At 44.2% G+C, this 20,769-nt stretch overlaps 1 protein-coding gene and 1 pseudogene across 1 annotated transcript in view; both read left to right on the plus strand.

Moving 5' to 3' along the window:
- The window catches only part of LOC124796185, a 253,159-nt gene that overhangs the window by 224,538 nt on the left and 7,852 nt on the right, over positions 1-20,769 (plus strand). Inside the window, exon 4 of the mRNA XM_047260313.1 lies at positions 18,600-18,821. Within this exon, the coding sequence (XP_047116269.1) occupies positions 18,600-18,821 (222 nt within the window). The remainder of the gene's footprint in view (positions 1-18,599; positions 18,822-20,769) is intronic.
- LOC124727238 lies at positions 309-426 on the plus strand (annotated as a pseudogene).

A 20,769-nucleotide genomic window follows, 5' to 3' on the forward strand; every position in this document is an offset into this window, starting at 1 on the left:
TTATAGAGTTCTCGGGTGTCCGCCACTGGGTCACGTTGTATGTTCTCCGCGGTATTTCGACAAAGAGACTCGTTGCCATCTTCAGGTGGTTCCTGACCAGCGCTGCTCTGCTCTTGTGGCGCCCTATATACGCGCCCCGTGCAACTGGCACAGTGGTTGGTGTCGGTGGTGAGGGTTGTGACGCCCGGCTGCGAACTGTGATGCCTAGTTTCCGAGTTATCGTCGTGGGGTGTGGACGCCATTGCATGGAAACCCTTCTCTTTTACTTAGTTCACTGACTGAATTGCAGGCCGCTATCGTCTTAATGTGGCAACGGCCTTGCCACAGTGGTTACACCGGTTCCCGTGAGATCACCGAAGTTAAGCGCTGTCGGGCGTGGTCGGCACTTGGATGGGTGACCATCCAGGCCGTCATGCGCTGTTGCCATTTTTCGGAGTGCACTCAGCCTCGTGATGCCAATTGAGGAGCTTCGGTCAAGAATACCATCTTACGACCGGGAGAGCGGTGTACTGACCCCACGCCCCTCCTATCCGCATCCTCCACTTAGGATAACACGGCGGTCGGATGGTCCCTGTAGGCCACACGTGGCCTGAAGACGGAGTGCTTTATTGTCTTAATGTGATTGTCTTGGACCCCAATTGCAATGGCCTCTTTAATCACACATTCCAGGGTGGAGGAGTACTGCCTAAGTACCTTGGTCATCCTGTAATGTATAGTATGGTCAGTTTTAATGCTATTGTCCACCACTGCTGGTTTGATGGCCTAGCATCATTCAGTGTGGCGTCAGTGTTCACAGTACCTCTCTTCTAACGCCCTCACAGTTTCCCCAATGTATGCTTTGGCGATATGGTATACCCCTGGTTTGCGAAGGCCTAGATCATTCTTTACTGAAGCTAGTATGGTCAAGGTCTTGTGTGTCGGAGGGAAGGGGGGGTGGAGGGAAGGACATATACACATTAAACGCTGTGTCGCTCCAAGATACACTGACAGTGATGAGGTTCTCACCTGACGACGTGACGACAGGAGCCGAGAGATGGAGCAAGTAATGGCCAACGTATATAGGACGCCGAAAAGTGCGGAGCAGCATTCACCAGGAACCACCTGAAGATGGCAACAAATCGGTTTGCCAGGTATCGTGGAGAACTTACGACGTGACGCCGAAGGACAGCCAAGAATTCTACAAGTTAGAAATGCACCGTGAAAACATTAGGTTGCTTTGTAAGACATTCCTTACATTTCTTGTCGCCTAACGTTGAGGAGTACACGTTGCACTCCACACTTCTGTGCGACGAACACTGCTTTGGTGCCTGGTGTCTGGTGGCTTTGTCTTGAACTGTGAATACCTCACGGACGCTGTACGTCGCTGCGTTTGTACATCGTGACTGTGATGAATAATGCTTCCATTGGTGGTGATGCTGTTACAGTGTAAATAAATGGAATTAACTATACTATGTATATTGATCAGCCAGGACATTACGACCACCGACCTAATATAGATATAAACTAGGCCAGGCGATAGCAGCGTCACCTGAGGAGGAGGGGTTGCTAGTCTGACACATGCACGGTGCATGTAGGATCAGTGAGCGTGCTGTCCGTGTGTAGAATGGGGAAGCGCGCGATCTATCTGAGTTTGACAGAGATCAGATTGTGATAGCCTGGAGCCTCGGCACACCCATTTCGGAAACTACACGGGTGTTCGAGGAGTGCCGTGGTAAATGTCTTCAACACGTGGCGAAACCAAGGTGAAACCACATCCACCCGTCGAGGGGTTGGGCGGTCACCCCTCATTATAGATGTCAGACGTCGTAGGCTGGGCAGACTAGTAAATCAGGACACGGGACGAACTGTGGCGGAAGTAACATCAGACTTTAATACTGAGAAGCTTACAAGTGTGTCTGAACACACAGTGCACCGAACACTCCTAACGATGGGCTTCCGCAGCCGACGACCCATGAATGTGCCAATTAACAACAGGCTATCGGCAACTACTACTGAAATGGGCACGTGAAAATCGGCACTGGACGTTGGCGCAGTGGCAGAGTGTTGTATGGTCTGATGAATCATGATACCTTCAACAAGCCAATGGTAGGGCGCGAATCCGTCGTCTTCCAGGGAACAGCCCCCTGGCACCTGTACTGCAAGACGGAGACAACCTGGTGGCGGCTCCATTATGCTCTGGGAAACATAAAAGTGGGCCTCCATGGGTCCACTGGGGCACGTGCAAGGAACCGTGGCGGTCAAGAAGTATCGTACACTCGTTGCAGACCACGTACACCCCTTCATGACGATCATGTTTCCTGAAGACAGTGGCATTTTTCAACAAGATAATGCGACATGTCACAAGACCAGGATTGTAATGGAGTGGTTCGAGGAACATAGTGGCGAGTTCCAATTGATGTGCTGCCCCCTCCCCCCCCCCTACTCACCACCAACTCGCCACATCTGAACCCTGAACCCGATCGAACACATCCGGGATGTGACTGAATATGTCGTCAGAGCTCATCGTCCCCCTCCTCGGAATTTACGGTAACTACGTGACTCGTGGGTGCAAATGTGGTGCCAACTTCCTCCAGCGACCTACTAAGGCTTCATTGCTTCCATGTCATTACGCGTCGCCGCTGTTGTCCGTGTCAAAGGTGGACATACCGCCTATTAGGTAGGTGGTCATAATGTCCTAGCTGACCAGTGTAAGGCGTTGACTTTGACGGATGATGAAATTAACATGGCGAGTTGGTCGTAACATTTTCCCTGAGCGTAGCATCCATCTTCCCTCGAGGTTCTAGTGGAGTTTCTAGAAATTGTCGACAGTGCTGCTCTCTTTGAACATCCCCGCGAATCCCCTGCACATTGATACAGCTAGCAGCAGGATCAGTTGCGATTCGTGAGTAAAGAACATCTGAAATAACAGTATAGCTGTCTTCAACTTGAAGGTTGGTTTGAGCATTACGATGTTTGACTAGGTGTGGTTGTTTTGGTGGAGGTGGTTACGCCCTCGTCTTCTTTACAATTTCGAACTTCCATGCGGGTGCGAACACAGAACAATTTGGCATTTTTCACATTCACAAGATCACTGCTAGAGATGACAGAAGCGGAAAGTGTCAGAGAAAAGTTCCAGAAATGACTGGGGATCGAATCCCACAAGCAGATATTCATTGAGTGACACGTACTTCTGCGGACTTCTAAATGCTGTAGCCACATATTTCAGACAATAGTGAAATTCACGTTTTTCATATTAATACGTAACTATTTCAGTAAACTCGGTCTTATCCATATTTATCTTGCTACTTTACACTGGCGGTGTGAATTTATTTGGACCCAAAAACAAAAATTTTCCCTTTCCATCGTGGCAGGCTGTTACAGCAACCGGTTTAAAACTTTTTCAGAACAAAAACAGTCTCGGTCGCGACCGAGACTGGTTTTTTTTCTTTCGGGAAAAGATCTAGAAAAATTTTAGCAGTTTCTCAATAACATACCAGGTGTAGAAGTGTGAAACGGGAATTGGGTTGCAATAATTAATTACACATCTGTTGTTTCAAACTGACAAACAATATTTTATTCAAAATAATTCCCATTGCTGTTTATACATTTCTCCCATCTCATCGGCAGGGTATGATGCCATGCTGTGACATGTACGTATAGTTTTAATGTTCCATGTGATGTTTCACATTTTTGTACCAAAATTGAAATTAGTCTTGAACAGTCGCATTTTCATGTGATTAGTGATTAAAAATAAAAATAGATATTTTTATTAAAAATGATTCAATATTCTAATTTGTTGATAAATATGGAAATGAAATAAAAGTTTTAAAGACGTTGCTTCTTGTGAGGTTCGAACCAACGAATTCGCAATTACAAGAGTTTTACACTATGCACTCAGCTGCCGTGGGCTCTGATACATTTTTTAAAACGTTTTATAGTCAACAGCGCTCCAGAATATGTCCATTTTAGTTTTATTAATAATTGCGTTGTTCTGATTTAGAAAAGTGATTCCCAGATATTGATTTTCAAATACTATTAGTGTGGAGACAATCGAAGAGGATCAGTCAGTAAGGTCGCCATGTAATTAGTAAGTATTGTGAGATACAAAGTCACGCAAGTGGAAAATCTCTGTTGCTGAATGTTTATGGTGTAATTAGTGTATCTTATCGTGTAGCACAAAACAGTCACACTAACGCAGTGGCGAAAATTATTCCTGATGATGGTGTTGGTTGGTGGGGCCCTCAAAACTGAGGTCATCAGCGCCCGCAACAGTTCCAATCCCGCCACTTATCGAAGGATGATGAGATGATGGGGACAACACATACACTCAGTCCCTGGGCGAAGAAAATTCCAGACCCGGCCGAGAATCGAACCCGGGACCCCGTGATCCCGAGGTAGCAACACAAGCTACTAGACGGCGACCTGCGGACTAAGTTACTCAGAATCAAACCACAAGCAAATTAAGGAAGTTACCTTTCAACGGGAACATTTTAATGTTAACTGTAGTTGCTATGAATATCGGCTACGAAGTGCAAATAACTGTAACCAGACGTATTTATTCTGCTTCCCACCATGAATTACATAGGACTATGCCGAAGTATTTACACTGTTTGGTCGAAAACACAGACTGACGAGCAGAGACGTCAGCCGATGACAAAATAAGTCATAGGCGAAGTCTAAAGCAATCACAGTGTGGCAATGTACACTACTGGCCATTAAAATTCCTACACCACGAAGATGACGTGCTACACACGCGAAATTTAACCAACAAGAAAAAGAAGATGCTGTTTTATGCAAATGATTAGCTTTTCAGAGCATTCACACGATGTAGGCGCCTCGCAGGTTCGAATCCTGCCTCGAGCATGGATGTGTGTGAAGTCCTTAGGTTAGTTAGGTTTAATTAGTTCTACGTTCTAGGCGAGTGATGACCTCAGAAGTTAAGTCGCATATTGCTCAGAGCCATTTGATGTAGGCGCCGGTGGCAACACCTACAACTTGCTCACACACACAAACAGCAGTGGACCGGCGTTGCCTGGTGAAACGTTGTTGTGATGTCTCGTGTAAGGAGGAGAAATGCGTACCATCACGTTTCCGACTTTGATAAATGTCGGATTGTAGCCTATCGCGATTACGGTTTATCGTATCGCGACATTGCTGCTCACGTTGGTCGATATCCAATGACTGTTAGCAGAATATGGAATCGGTGGGTTGAAGAGGGTAATACGGAACGCCGTGCTGGATCCCAACGGCCTCGTATCACTAGCAGTCGAGATGACAGGCATCTTACCCGCATGGCTGTAACGGATCGTGCAGCCACGTCTCGATTCCTGAGTCAACAGATGGGGACGTTTGCAAGACAACAACCATCTGCACGAACAGTTCGACGACGTTTGCAGCAGCATGGACTATCAGCTCGGAGACCATGGCTGCAGTTACCCTTGATGCTGCATCACAGACAGGAGCGCCTGCGATGGTGTACTCAACGACGAACCTGGGTGCGCGAATGGCAAAACGTCAGTTTTTCGGATGAACCCAAGTTCTGTTTACAGCAAGATGATGGTCGCATCCGTGTTTGGCGACTACGCGGTGAACGCACATTGGAAGCGTGTATTCGTCATCGCCATACTGACGTATCACCCGGCGTGATGGTACGGGGTGCCATTGGTTACACGTCTCGGTCACCTCTTGTTCGCATTGACGGCACTGTGAACAGTGGACGTTACATTTCAGATGTGTTAGACCCGTGGCTCTACCCTTCATTCGGTCCCTGCGAAACCCTACATTTCAGTAGGATAATGCACGATCGCATGTTGCAGGTCCTGTACGGGCCTTTCTGGATACGGAAAATGTTCGACTGCTGCCCTGGCCAGCACATTCTCCAGCTGTACCTGTACACACCACCCAAGCTCTGACTCAATGCCCAGACGTATCAAGGCCGTTATTACGGCCAGAGGTGGTTGTTCTGGGTACTGATTTCTCAGGATCTATGCACCCAAATTGCGTGAAAATGTAATCTCATGTCAGTTCTAGTATAATATATTTGTCCAATGAATACCCGTTTATCATCTGCATTTCCTCTTAGTGTAGCAATTTGAATGGCCAGTAGTATACAAGAGAAATGGAAAATTCAGGCACGACCGAAACTGCCAGTCGAAGGCTTTCGTAGCGCAGGTTGTTGGCGGCTGATTACCATTGAGAGACATTGTGCAGTTTCTAGCACCCACTCCTGGCGCTGCACAGAGCACATAGTGCCATTTTACATAGCGGACTATCGATATCCCATGCAAAATCTACGCTTTTTATGCTACTCGGCAGGGGAGACCACAGTTTATAATCACTCGCTCTGGTGTTGACGCAGAAACTGGTGGAAGAAACTGGCAGTTGCTGTGATCGATAACGGCAAGGTTCGCGAAGTGAACGGCTAGCCAGATGCAAAGATAAGAGTATAGTGAAAGTCATCGTAAGTACGCACAAACAGTTCAGGGAGAGCCTCGAAAAATGTAGCCACAGGCAAGATCATTCACTTTAATTTCTATGTTACGCATCGATGGTTTCATACAATAGTGAGAACTGCTGTATATATGGGTACTCATCCGTCAGTGGACGGACCCACGCAAAATGTCTGCGGTAGTGGCGGCGGCCAGCGCCCTCTATGGGAGCAAGCTATCGTCCGTGATATAAAGCTCGAATGTCCCTGACCTTCCCTCCATATCAATACTCGCGCTAGGCTGGGCATTCGAATCGCTGTCGGATACTAAAGTACGTGGTGTAAATAAGACTGCAGAAGGAATCTGTGACCATTGACCTGCGTTGCCTCAGCTACATACAAAAAGTCCCAAATCAAAGCGGTCTGTTCTTCAGACATAGCACTCCGTCTTCAGGCCACAAGTGGCCCATCGGGACCATCCGACCTCCGTGTCACCCTCAGTTGAGGATGCGGATAGGAGGGGTGTGTGGTCAGCACACCGCTCTCGCGGTCGTTATAACGGTTTTCTTTGATCGGAGCCGCTACTATTCGGTCGAGTAGCTCCTCAATTGCCATCATGAGGCTGAGTGCACCCCGAGAAATGGCAACAGCGCATGGCGGGTGGATGGTCACCCATCCAAGTGCCTGCCACGCCCGACAGCGCTTAACTTTGGTGATCTCACGGGAACCGGTGTATCCACTGCGGCAAGGCCGTTGCCTCTTCAGACATAGTATACACCTTAAATTACGTGTGTGACTTAAATTACTTTTTATATTTGAAGGTAGTATCTGTTCCCGAAAGAACAGATACCATTAATGAACGTGCAGCTTCTCTAGAATGAAATGATAATTAAATCGACACCCTAACTGCAAACAGGCGTTGATATACATCATTGGGGACATGTTGAAAATGTGTGCCCCGACCGAAGCTCGAACCAGGGATCTCCTCCTTACATGGCAGACGCTCTATCCATCTGAGCCACCGAGGGCACAGATGATAGTGAGCCTGCAGGGACTTATCCCTTGCACGCTCCCCGTGAGACCCACATTCCCAACATGTCCACACCACTACATTCGTAGTGCGCCCAATAGCTGTTTGCCCATCACACTCATTACTCGTAGCAGATTAATCTACCAAGTCCCGTACGAGTTGGGGCATAGTGTGTGCGTTCGCGCAAGAAGGTTAATGGCCAGGTAGCCATATTTTAACTATATATGAAGGTAGTATCTGTTCCCAAAAGAACAGATACCACTAATGACCGTGCAGCTTCTCTAGAATGAAATGATAAATCGACACCCTAACTGCAAACAGGCGTTGATATACATCATTGGGGACATGTTGAAAATGGGTGCCCTGACCGGGACTCGAACCCGGGATGTCCTGCTTACATGGCAGAGCTCTATCCATCTGAGCCACCGAGGGTACAGATCCTACCCTCATATATAGTTAAAATATGGCTACCCGGCCATGGACCTTCTTGTGCGAACGCACACACTATGCCCCAACTCGTACGGGACTTGGTAGATTAATCCGCCACGAGTAATGAGTGTGATGGGCAAACATCTATTACGCGCACTAAGATTGTAGTGGTGTGGACATGTTGGAAATGTGGGTCTCAAGGGGAGCGTGCAGGGGATAAGTTCTGCAGGTGCACTATCCTCTGCGACCCTGGTGGCTCAGATGGATAGAGCGTCTGCCATATAGACGGGAGATCCCGGTTTCGAGTCCCGGTCGGGGCACACATTTTCAGTATGTCCCCAACGATGTATATCAACGCCTGTTTGCAGCTAGGGTGTCAATTAAATTACTTCTTGTTGTATTGCACTCTACACTTCAAGTACACAGCTCGAATGAAGCTGACGATCGATCGTCGTGTCTTGCGTTTCATATATGGACTAGTTGTCATCTCTTTCTGATCGCTCTTATTTTTCATATGTCCTGCATACAAAGGCTGTTGCTAGGCTGTGTCATGGTAGCTGAGGTTTTATTAATTTTGAAACTGTCGTATTCTGCTCTTGGACTGGGTGGCAATTAAATGGCGATTCAGTTTTTTGTTTTGTATGTATGTTCTCTCTTATTGATTTCGTTTGCATTATACTGTACACAAGTTTCCGATAAGTCGACTAGATAGTGCACTTCTGCTAGATCGCAAGAACATGTTGACACCGAGTTTTGCGTATTTCTACTATTTATTTCACAATAATCACGGAGATGTCCATCTCGCTCGAAACTCCTCGTTTTCTACGGGTGCACAATCGCTGTACAACGTTTATGTAGGCGTGCTTTGTAGATGAAGCGATTTGCTGTTGCTCAGACCTATTTTTAAACCTGAGGTGAACGATCACTTCGGTAATAAGGTAGCCATGTTCATCGCGTCATCTGTCAAAGCCGACATTTTGTATCCCAAGGAGAAGTTCCCTGTGTGTCTGGTCTTACCGCGTCGTGCTTGATCCATCTGTCCGTAAGAAAACTGCTTTTATGTTTTGTGTTGGTAAAGTGTAAATACCTGATTTCCAGATGAACACATCCCCATAATAGTTCTTCCGAAATCTGTCCTAACACAACATTCTTTAATATTAACTGAATGTAGAGTGCAGGGTGTCACGTGTGCTTTACTTGGTGTGCTCCATTAACCGCATTCAGAGTAGATTAAGATGGATCTGTTAAAAGAGTCAAGTGTTAATTAATTATAATCAAATTACTTAAGGAGGCAACCATGCTGACACAAATCAACCATGTCGACATGTTACAATAGAACTGATTTATTTTATGTTCTGCATATTATTTCAGTCTGTATAATTACTTTTGTGCTATACCGTTTTAGTCTACTTAAGATTTCCTCATTATCCACTCTTTCGTCTCACGTTCATCAAAATAAAATGGAAAACAGAAATTTATTAGAAGAATATGAAGATGATGTCAAATGAATCAATCATGCCACGAAAACGTGCAGTGATTTTCAGAACATACATGAATCCTATGAAACAGAATGCAGTACAACGCAACGGAAGGTTGTAAACAGCGTATATCTGGTTGTTGAGATAACTGAGCAACTAAGTGCGTTTTCTACAACTACAAATAATCTCGAAATTCAGGCGACGTATATTTTCCGGAAATACCTAGAAAAAAATTGAGATAGGAACCTAAACGTCTTGGCGTAGTAAGGATACGCTGCATTAAGGTTCTCTACATTGCCACTAAAACTACTTAATGAAATGATTTTGATACATTTCATGCGTTGGCCTACTTTCTGAGGCCTTATTGCAGCCAAGCGTGCAGTGACAAATCGTTCAATAAATTGAAAGTAAATTGTTGTGGCGGTACAAATTAAAGGTAGGAATTCAAAATCCTAGAATAACGACGTGCGATGGACGCCGATCACGTACAGTGGCTTATTACTTTATTGCCCAACAGTGAAGTGAAGCTGATGGCAATATTGCTGTGATCGGCTTCCTCCAGCTCTATGGCGTTTATTTCCGCCCGACAAAATAGTAGAGTTCAGTATAGTTCCACAATTATCTATGATGGTGGAGCTTCAGACGAAGGTGATGATGTCGAAACACTGATCGCAAGACAACTTCAGAAGTGTCTGAAGATGAAAAAGGAAGGTCCCCACAAACTACTGGAGCGCAGAAACGAATGGCGGGCATTACTCGTGCCTCTTCTGGTAGGGACTTAACGCTATGCAGAACTATGTCCTTTTTCTTCTTCATTATGTATCGATAATGGAATGAACCTGAGGATGGCGTCCTGTATCAAAGAGGAACAGAAAATCTAAACTGACATAAAGCACAAAATCCGTTTGTCAAGATAATGAATCTTTCAACAGTTGTGACCTCTCGCTGGTAAAAGTGTCATAAAACGTGTGGGCCATGAAATGAATTGCATTAGGGAACTAGCTGGTTATCCGCCATTTCCCGTTTACCATACACTAAAACAGAAAAAGAATGAAACGGAATGAGGCCTTTTTACAGTCTAAGTACAAAATTAATTTTTACTTGGTGTTGAATATATAAATGTGGTACACAAATTACAAATTGAAATCTACTACATATTCATTGTAGTATTAGTTTATTACAAAAATTGACTACATACAATATTACTAATTAGCGCAACAAGAAATAAATTCTTCAGTGAATCCACTGATTCCAGGGATGTGATGTCCTAGACCCACGGTATTATTTTTGAAAATCATATGCGTACAAATTTTGGCTTAAAGTGCTCCTGATGTTTCCCTTGGTTTTCATAAATAGTTTAAGCAGAATGTCGGCATGATACGTTTTAAAGGACTCGGCAGATTTCCATTATCATCCTTTCGCTGTTTGCGCCTGTACTCCATCTCTAAAAACCTCATCGTCGACGGGGCGTTAAATCCTGACCATCCTTAGGATTTGCTCAAGAAAGAAGGAAATCTGATTTCGGGTAGCGTCATGGCACAAATATTCAGTTGACACAACGTACTCGTTGCGAAGTAGGTTGAACATTTCTGAACCGTTTTCGCTGTTACCATTTCCTGTCTGTGTATCTTCATTGGTATCATACTTATTGACTACACTCAGTTCATCGTAGTGAGTTTCATTCATACAAACTTTTTACCGAGACATAGAAATGGTGAGCTTGAAAGGAACTTGAACTTAGAGATTTTGAAATAGTTTATAAATACATCTCCTCTGCTCTTCTTGGTTGCAAGAAGATTTGTACATGTTTATTGAACACTTAGTATGGGTATTGCTCCGAATATGATGTAGTGATCAATTTAGAAATGTCGGAATTCCAGATCATTGGAACGTTGCCCCTCCTAGTACCAGATTTCGCCATCAGTCTGACACTGCTGTCTTAAATTCATCCATACTGAATGGAACTAGTTGAGGTCCACGACTGTATCATAAATATGTGAAATACTTTTTAATGCTTCAGTCATTTTTTACTATCATTTATTAGCGCGACTCGTTTAGACACTGTGCTGCCCTCATCAGGTGCAATACAGTAAGAAATGTCCATGCTAACAAAAAGATGTAACCTCTGATGGGAAGGGGAAAGCAAAAGCTGAATTATGACCTCCTGACCTATATACAGGGTGAGTCACTAACTAATGCCACCTAGAATAACTCCGAAAGTATGATAGTAGCTGAAAAGTTCGTGGGACACATGTTGCGTGAGACAACGGGGGCCATAATATGACGTTGGTTTTCTGTTGCTAGGTGGAGCCGCATCAGAGATTTGGAGGTCAACTTTGTTTCTTTTCTTTAATTGAGATGCTATAGTTTGGTGCTTATTTTCTGTTAGCTGCTATCGAGACGAATCCAATGATGTGTAACAGTAAGGTCTTTGAAGGTCTACGAAGGTCACAAAGGTAGCATGAACCTCCATTTACAGAAGGCGTTCGAAGTGATGACCATTGGTATCAATGCAGTGCAGCAATCTTCTTATCATGGATTGAGTGGTATTCCTTATCACATTCATACTTATCGAAGCACATGCTCTGACAATTCTGTCTCGTATATCGTGCAAATATAAATATTCGCCGAATACGGCGTATCCATCTAACGTGCCATTGACATGTAAATCAAGCGAATGTGAATGATGTATTCCTTCGAAGAACAAGTCGATATGCTTCTCATTTACGGAGAATGCCAAAGAAATTCAGTGAGAGCTAGAGACTTATACGCTGAAAGATATCCTCAATGTACTCACCCTACACGTCGCACATTTAAATATGTGTACGATAAATTGAGAACAACTGGATCTTTAACGCAACGGAAACATATCCAGCAAAGGAACGTTACTAACGAGGAAATGGAAATTGGTAATCTTGCCACTGTGATTCGAGATCCTTGTGTCAGTTCGCGTCAAATCGCAAGGGAATCTGGTATGAGTCAGAGTATTGTTGTTCGTGTTTTGCACCGCTATTAATATCATCCTTGCCATATCAGTCTCCACCAAGAATTAACTGGTAGGGATTGTATGCGTATCATTGAATTCTGCCGATGGACTCCAGATTCAGAGGGATAACACATTTCCTAATTTGATTTTATTTAATGACAAGGCTACACTCACGAAACATGGAAATGTTACTTTGCGTAACATGCATTACTTGGCAACTGAAAATCCATGTTGGCTGCGGCAAGTTTCGGTCGGTGAATGTATGGTACGGGATTCTGGAGGACAGAATTACAGGCCCCTATTTCATCGAAGGAAATATTGATGGTTGGAAGTACACCACATTCCTGCAAGAAACATTAGGTCTCTTACTAGAAGAAACATCTTTAGGAACAAACAACAGAATGTGGTGTCAACACGATGAGTATTCGGCACATTTTCGCTGATGGCCAGAAAGGAGTTCCAGAGACAATTCCCAAATCGTTGGATTGGACGCGGAGGAGATGTGTCGTGCCCGATCGTTCGCCAGACTTGACGCCTCTGGATTTTTTCTTGTGGGGATTCGTAAAAGACAGTGTTTGTAAAGATGTTCCAAATATACCTGAAGATATGCGAGAGAGAATTGTCAGAGCATGTGCTTCGATAAGTATGGATGTGATAAGGAATACCACTCAATCCACGATAAGAAGTTTGCAGCACTGCATTGATACCAATAGTCATTACTTCGAACACCTTCTGTAAATGGACGTTCACACCACCTTTGTAATCTTCGTTGACCTGTTACACATCATTGGATTCGTCTCGATAGCCGCTATCAGAAAATAAGTACCAAACTATAGCATCATATTAAAAAAAAAAAAAAGTTGACCTTCGTATCACTGAAGCGACCCCGCCTAGCAACAAGAAACCAACGTCATATTATGGTCCACGTTGTCCCATTCAACTTTTGTCCCACAGTTTTCAGCTGCTATCATACTTTCGTAGTGGCAATAGTTAGTGACTCACCCTGTATATAGTTCCTGTACTACGTATACATGAGGGAGGCAATGTAAAGCTATCCTCATTTGACCCTCGCGAAATTTCTCGTAAAGTCCAATAGAAAATTTTATCTCAGTCGAATCTTGTAACAGAAAAATCAAAACACGACGTCGGCCTTTATCCACGAAAATCCATCTTATTACTTTATTAACACATTAAGAATTGGATAGGATAATAGCACAAAAGGCCTGGTTCTCTTTTAAATATTCCCATCAAAATTTTTTGTCGAAGTATGGCTGTACAAAGAAATTACGCGGCAACACAATGTAAATGAACGGTCCCCACTCTCAAAATAAATAAATAAAATCAATTTATCTTGTATCACACCGAGTGGTTAGCCTTCTACGAGCAATGCGGCTGGGGAAGACATGGATGAACAAACAAAGGAAACATAGGGTTTAGGACAGAAGATAACTCAATCACACGCCCGTCCATTTGTCAAAGAAACAGCAATGACCATGATGCTCCACTGCAAACAACCGCTACCAAGTGCAACACTCATCAGAAAAGCCATGGTTCAACTATGAATATGCAGCAAGCCGCAACTAATATGTCTAACTACACATTGCAAAAACCAAGGAAAATAATGCACACTTGTAGGTATTTCTTCTGTTACACAAGATTAGATCTGTTCAGTCATAAACAGTAATGAATTTCGATGGACTCTGAAGAATACTTGGCTGATCATACCACTTATACACATAAAGAAAGAACTGAGTTATTCAAAAGAAAATCAACTTTCATTTGGAAAACTCTGTAGGTAATACATAAGTATTGAAGGTGTGTGTCATTGCTGCAGATTAATGGAAGAATGGACTCAATTCCTAAAATCATTCGTGAACAACACCACAAAACTTCAACTTCCCATAATTTTCCTCAACCATTCTTCCTAATTTACTTTACACATTGAAATGAGTCCACTTTAGGAGCTGTACACGAGAACAAATTCCTTTGTGCTGTACTCTTAGTGGCTTCAAATCAACTCCCACACAGAATACTTACTACCAAAATACTACTAATGTTCAAAACGCCCATAAAGCTACAGTAGCTTACATGAATTTATGATAATATAGAAAACGCTGAATAAGATTATTAAGAACAAAATCAGTGTCACTAAGTATATTTAAATATCTCACCCCAAGAGTGTCCGAAGGACACAACAGTTTTTCCCAAGTCTCAACAAAAGAATGCCCTAGACCAGAGGTATCGTAATAGCTCTCACTTTTCAAGCGTGGACAGGCACGAAAAAGAACCATGGTATTCGCCTTGCCAACTTAACTGAGTTTACCTGACCACCCACCCACCCTGACGGTATAGTTAGGCCTGTCTTCGTTTCCACCTACGCTACTACTGCTTGCAAAACTGCGGTAGCGGACTACAACTACTGCCTGCCTTCACGAAACTCACATTCGCTTATCTCAGTTGCACATATTCGATTAAATTATGGGGAAAATACACAGGAAAGGCAGAGGAACAGATGCGTCAGTGGAAAAATTGAGAATAAAACGACGCACTTCCTTCCTTTCCATACAGGTAGCGGGTGGCGACATAACACGGGAATGACGTAAAATAGCATCAAATATATAGGGTGATCAGCGGCTCTTACTTAAGGGTTTTATGCAACCTACAACGCCTTGAAAAATTACGTGCGACATTTTCATTTTCTCTCGCTCGATACATGAATACTGTTAGTCCTGCAGAAAAAAATGAACAGGCCCTTGTAAGGGGTTCACTACCCTGCTGGAGCAAATGTAATTTCGATGTATGCTCACGCGCTGCCTGCGACGGAAAATATCTTTGCTGCAATAGAGTCGCAGGTCAGAGCAGTCTCGGCATCTGTTGCAGTCTCTCACTGTATAAATTTTGACGTAAGCAGGGTTACGCTATGGCCCTGTGAAATCAATCTGAATAAACTGAAAAATTCTTACCTCATGATGGTGTCGCCGGATAACGCTGTCTATATATCTGCTTGTGAATAGCACAGCTTAGTGCAATGCTGGCCTATCTACTACTACTGGACAACATTTGTCTGAGATCTGAATTATTAGAATAACTGACTTTGCTTATTGACACAGCTGCACAGCTAGTCGTCTGATTACTAAACAACACATGACTATGAACTGAGAAGATTACTGAAATATTTAAATTTAAATAAATGACTGGATCGGGACTGGCAATGACTTAAGGCAAAATTATTCCTTCTTTCTTTATTGAGTGGTAAAAATTATATTCTGAAAATCTTTTACATTATTAATAAAGATCTCCAATCCATTGTTTGAAAAATTGAATATTACAAATGTGGGTCAACTGGTGCTGACGAACCACAAAAAAGATTCAAACAAATTCATACTAACATCTCAGACAAGTGACTTAATTACACGCATGCCAACAAAAGCAATAAAATTTACCCTACAATACATGGCTATGAATTGCGCTGTACCAGCAGCAGACATTGAATATTACAAATGTGGGTCAACTGGTGCTGACGAACCACAAAAAAGATTGAAACAAATTCATATTAACATCTCAGACAAGTGACTTAATTACACGCATGCCAACAAAAATAATAAAATTTACCCTACAATACATGGCTATGAATTGCGCTGTACCAGCAGCAGACATTGAATATTACAAATGTGGGTCAACTGGTGCTGACGAACCACAAAAAAGATTGAAACAAATTCATATTAACATCTCAGACAAGTGACTTAATTACACGCATGCCAACAAAAATAATAAAATTTACCCTACAATACATGGCTATGAATTGCGCTGTACCAGCAGCAGACATTGAATATTACAAATGTGGGTCAACAGGTACTGACGAACCACAAAAAAGATTGAAACAAATTCATATTAACATCTCAGACAAGTGACTTAATTACACGCATGCCAACAAAAATAATAAAATTTACCCTACAATACATGGCTATGAATTGCGCTGTACCAGCAGCAGACTACAACTGCCTGTAGCAGCGAGCGACTGCAACTACTGCCGAGACAGCTCCGACCTGCGACTCTATTGCAACAAAGATATTTTCTGTCGCAGTCAGCGTGTGAGCAACACATCGAAATTACATTTGCTCCAGCAGGGTAGTGAACCCCTTACAACCGTTTTGTAGGAAAATTAATGTAATTAACTTTTGTACTGAGATACGTTTTCGCTAGAGGACACGGTTTTCGAGTTATTCAAGAAAAACGCGTTCGAAGGTCACTTTTGTGCGTTTCTCTAAAATAATTCGAAAGCTGCGGCCTTCAGTAAAACCGTACCACAGTACAAAATTTAACTACATTAAATTTCCCACAGAAAGGTCCTGTTCATGTTTTTTTCTTTAGGACTAATAGTTTGCACGTATCGACGGAAAGAATATGAAAATCTTGCACTTAGTATTAGAAAGCGTTACGGATCCACTTCGACAGATCCCCTGCGTTAAATCTGTTATGTAATTGTAATACCCCTGTTAATAGCAGCATGTTCCTGTGTCGTAATGATACATATTACACTACTGGCCATTAAAATTGCTACACCACGAAGATGACGTGCTACAGACGCGAAATTTAACCGACACGAAGAAGATGCTGTGATATGCAAATGATTAGCTTTTCAGAGCATTCACACAAGGTTGGCGCCGGTGGCGACACCTACAACGTGCTGACATGAGGAAAGTTTCCAATCGATTTCTCATACACAAACACCAGTTGACCGGCGTTACCTGGTGAAACGTTGTTGAGATACCTCGTGTACGGAGGAGAAATGCGTACCATCACGTTACCGACTTTGATTGCAGCCTATCGTGATTGCGGTTTATCGTATAGCGACATTGCTGCTCGCGTTGGTCGAGATCCAATGACTGTTAGCAGAATGTGGAATGCGTGGGTTCAAGAGGGTAACACGGAACGCCGTGCTGGATCCCTACGGCCTCGTATCACTAGCAGTCGAGATGACAGGCATCATATCCGCATGACTGTAACGGATCGTGCAGCCACGTCTAGATCCCTGAGTCAACAGATGGGGACGTTTGCAAGACAACAACCATCTGCACGAACAGTTCGACGACGTTTGCAGCAGCATGGACTATCAGCTCGGAGACCATGGCTGCGGTTTCCCTTGACGTTGCATTACAGACAGAAGCACCTGCGACGGTGTACTCAACGACGAACCTGGGTGCACGAATGGCAAAACGTCATTTTTTCGGATGAATCCAGGTTCTGTTTACAGCATCATGATGGTCGCATCCGTGTTTGGCGACATCGCGGTGAGCGCACATTGGAAGCGTGTTTTCGTCATTGCCATACTGGCGTATCACCCGGCATGGTGGTATGGGGTGCCATTGGCTACATGTCTCGGTCACCTCTTGTTCGCATTGACGGCACTTCGAACAATGGGCGTTACATTTCAGACATGTTACGAGCCCTGGCTCTACCCTGCATTCGATCCCTGCGAAACCCTACATTTCAGCTGGATAATACAGGTCCTGTACGGGCCTTTCTGGATACAGAAAATGTTCGACTGCTGCCCTGGCCAGCACATTCTCCAGATCTCTCACCAATTGAAAACGTCTGGTCAATGGTGGCCGAGCAACTGGCTCGTCACGATACGCGAGTCGCTACTTTTGATGAACTGCGGTATCGTGTTGAAGCTGCATGGGCAGCTGTACCTGTACACGCCATCAAGGCCGTTATTACGGCCAGAGGTTATTGTTCTGGGTACTGATTTCTCAGGATCTATGGACCCAAATTGCGTGAAAATGTAATCACATGTCAGTTCTAGTGTAATATGTTTGTCCAATGAATACCCGTTTATCATCTGCATTTCTTCTTGGTGTAGGAGTTTTAATGGCCAGTAGTGAAGTAAAAGATGACTGAAGCAGGGAAAATTATTTCGTAAACAGTGTTCTCTCGTGTATCACTTTAATATCTCCATAGATTTTTGTGAGCAGATTTGGTGCAACGATATTACAGACTGCTGTGGAGAGGCATTACTTAAGAGTCAGGATGGTTCTACAGATTTTGTCCTGTTTCGTTTGTATGAAACACAATATCAGAAAGGGGACGTGCGAAAAATTTATACTGGGATGCTGCGCTCATAGGACAGCTGTTATTGCTACCAGTGTACCATCATCTAGCCAAGCAACACTGGAGGAAAGCTGGTATTACTTTGGGAGGTGGTGGCCAGTGAATGACAGGCGGTGGTGCAGGTAGGGCCGTGAGTGACGAGCGGTGGTGTGTGGGCAGGACGAAGCGCTCGCTACGCTCGATGCTGATGGCGCCGGGGACGCTGTGGTGCGGGCCGAATGGGGACGTGGCGACGTACGGTCGACTGGGGCCGCTCAGCCAGGAGGACCGCTGCTGCAGACAGCACGACCGCTGCCGCGCCAACATCAACGCCTTCACCACCAAGTACCACTTCTTCAACTACCGGCCCTTCACCATCAGCCACTGCCACTGCGACCATAGGTAAACATCACACAGCGCTTCACACGGACCGTGTTCTGCTTGCACTATTCGACGTCCTTGCTCGGGCCTCCGGTTCTCTCCTGTTGGCCGTGCCAACACTTTTACTGCAGGTAAAGTAGGGAGAACTCATTCCTTCTGAGCTTGTATCAGAAAAGACCAGTGAACGGAAACCAATTGAGCGTCACGGTCCTCGCAGGACGTCTGACCACTACAGCTGGGTAATGTTGACCTTCTTCACCGGTGTTCACTTAGACATAATTGAAGCTCACCTGCGTCGTTTCTACAGCGTTGTTTGTCCAACTTTGAGGGGTGGCCTTCGATGGAGAGTTTATACTTCCAGTCTGTGGCAGTCTAGTGACACAGTCCTTCCTTCAACATCTTCATCCACAGTCCGCAATCCAACGTGTTTTATAGAGTGGAGATACCTTTATACCAATTTCCTTTCCCGTCCCACTCATAAACCGAGCAAGAGAAATAGAATGAAATTTTCACTCTACAGCGGAGTGTGCGCTGATATGAAACTTCCTGGCGGATTAAAACTGTGTCCCGGACCGTGATTCGAACTCGGGACCTTTGCCTTTCGCAGGCAAGTGCTCTAACGACTGAGCTACCCAAGCGCGACTCACGCCCCGTCCTCACAGCTTTAATTCCGCCAGTACCTCGTGTCCTACCTTCCAAACTTCACAGAAGCTCTCCTGCGAACCTCGCAGAACTAGCACTCCTGGAAGAAAGGTCCCGAGTTCGAGTCTCGGTCCGGCACACAGTTTTAATCTGCCAGGAAGTTTCGAGCAAGAGAAAGATTATTACCTGTATGTGTGAGACCTTATCTCGCTTGAGTGTCCAAAACTCATAGTAAGGGTTGTAACATTCGAAAATGAGCCGTGTGTAACACCCGATTGCAGCAACACATGTCACGAGTATAGACTCCATATCCAAGGAGTCTGTTAAAAACTGGTGTATAGTGAAAATGGCAGCACATCGCCAGTTAATCGCCTTCGAATGTGGGTTGATAATCGGTGAAAGACTCGTGGATGACAACACGTCAGAGTTTAAGTAACAATTCGAGTTTCCAAGGTAAACAGCATCTATAGTGGACCTTCAGTATAACGGAGACAATGTTTCCACACGCATAAACCGCCACACAACGATCGGACGTCACGTCATCTCAGCAGAACCATCGACAAAGTAGTGAATGCAAGATTGACTCCGACTTGAATGTGGGATGTCGTGACCCGATTTCTGTCTGGACTATATGCAGACGCACCACATGCTCTTCAGCAGCCGACGGCCGATAACACGTCCAGAGGCTTCTCATTACTTTTGGTCACTCGGTGTATTTTCTCCCTACGATCCTTATGCGACGTAAACATTGGACGCGGTAGAATCGTTCTGCAACCTGGTTCTCCAAACTTCCTATTCTCAAATAGATCGTTTCTTCCTATCAAGGATGAAGCTCTGTGAACATTTCCACAAAACTCTCGTACTGATGCAGCCGAGCGATAACAAATCTAACATCTCGCCTCTGAACTACTTCGATGTCTCCTTAAAATACGATCTGGTGGGTATCCAGAACACTGCAGCAGTATTCAAGAATGGGTCGCACAAATATTCTGTACACGGTCTCCAGAATACATTCGCTGCACTTTCCCCCTCTTTTATCCTTCTTAAGTTTCTTCTTTCTCTCTTCATTCTCAGTTTGGTCCTGTGCTAGAGTAGCCTTCGGACACCTTCATACAGCCGAATGAGCCCCTGCAGAGGGAATACTATGTGCAGGATACTGGGCACTGATCAAATCGAGAAATAAACTGAATAATAATGACGACAGTTTGAATAAAATATTTTTATGTATTAGATCCTATCATTCTCTAAATGTCAGAAAGAAATCATGAAGAAACCTCTAAATTATCGCAACCCGTCGAGAAAGCGCAGTGTTAAGATACTGGATTTC

This window comes from Schistocerca piceifrons, chromosome 1 (assembly GCF_021461385.2).
Source record: "Schistocerca piceifrons isolate TAMUIC-IGC-003096 chromosome 1, iqSchPice1.1, whole genome shotgun sequence".
Lineage (NCBI taxonomy): Eukaryota > Metazoa > Arthropoda > Insecta > Orthoptera > Acrididae > Schistocerca > Schistocerca piceifrons.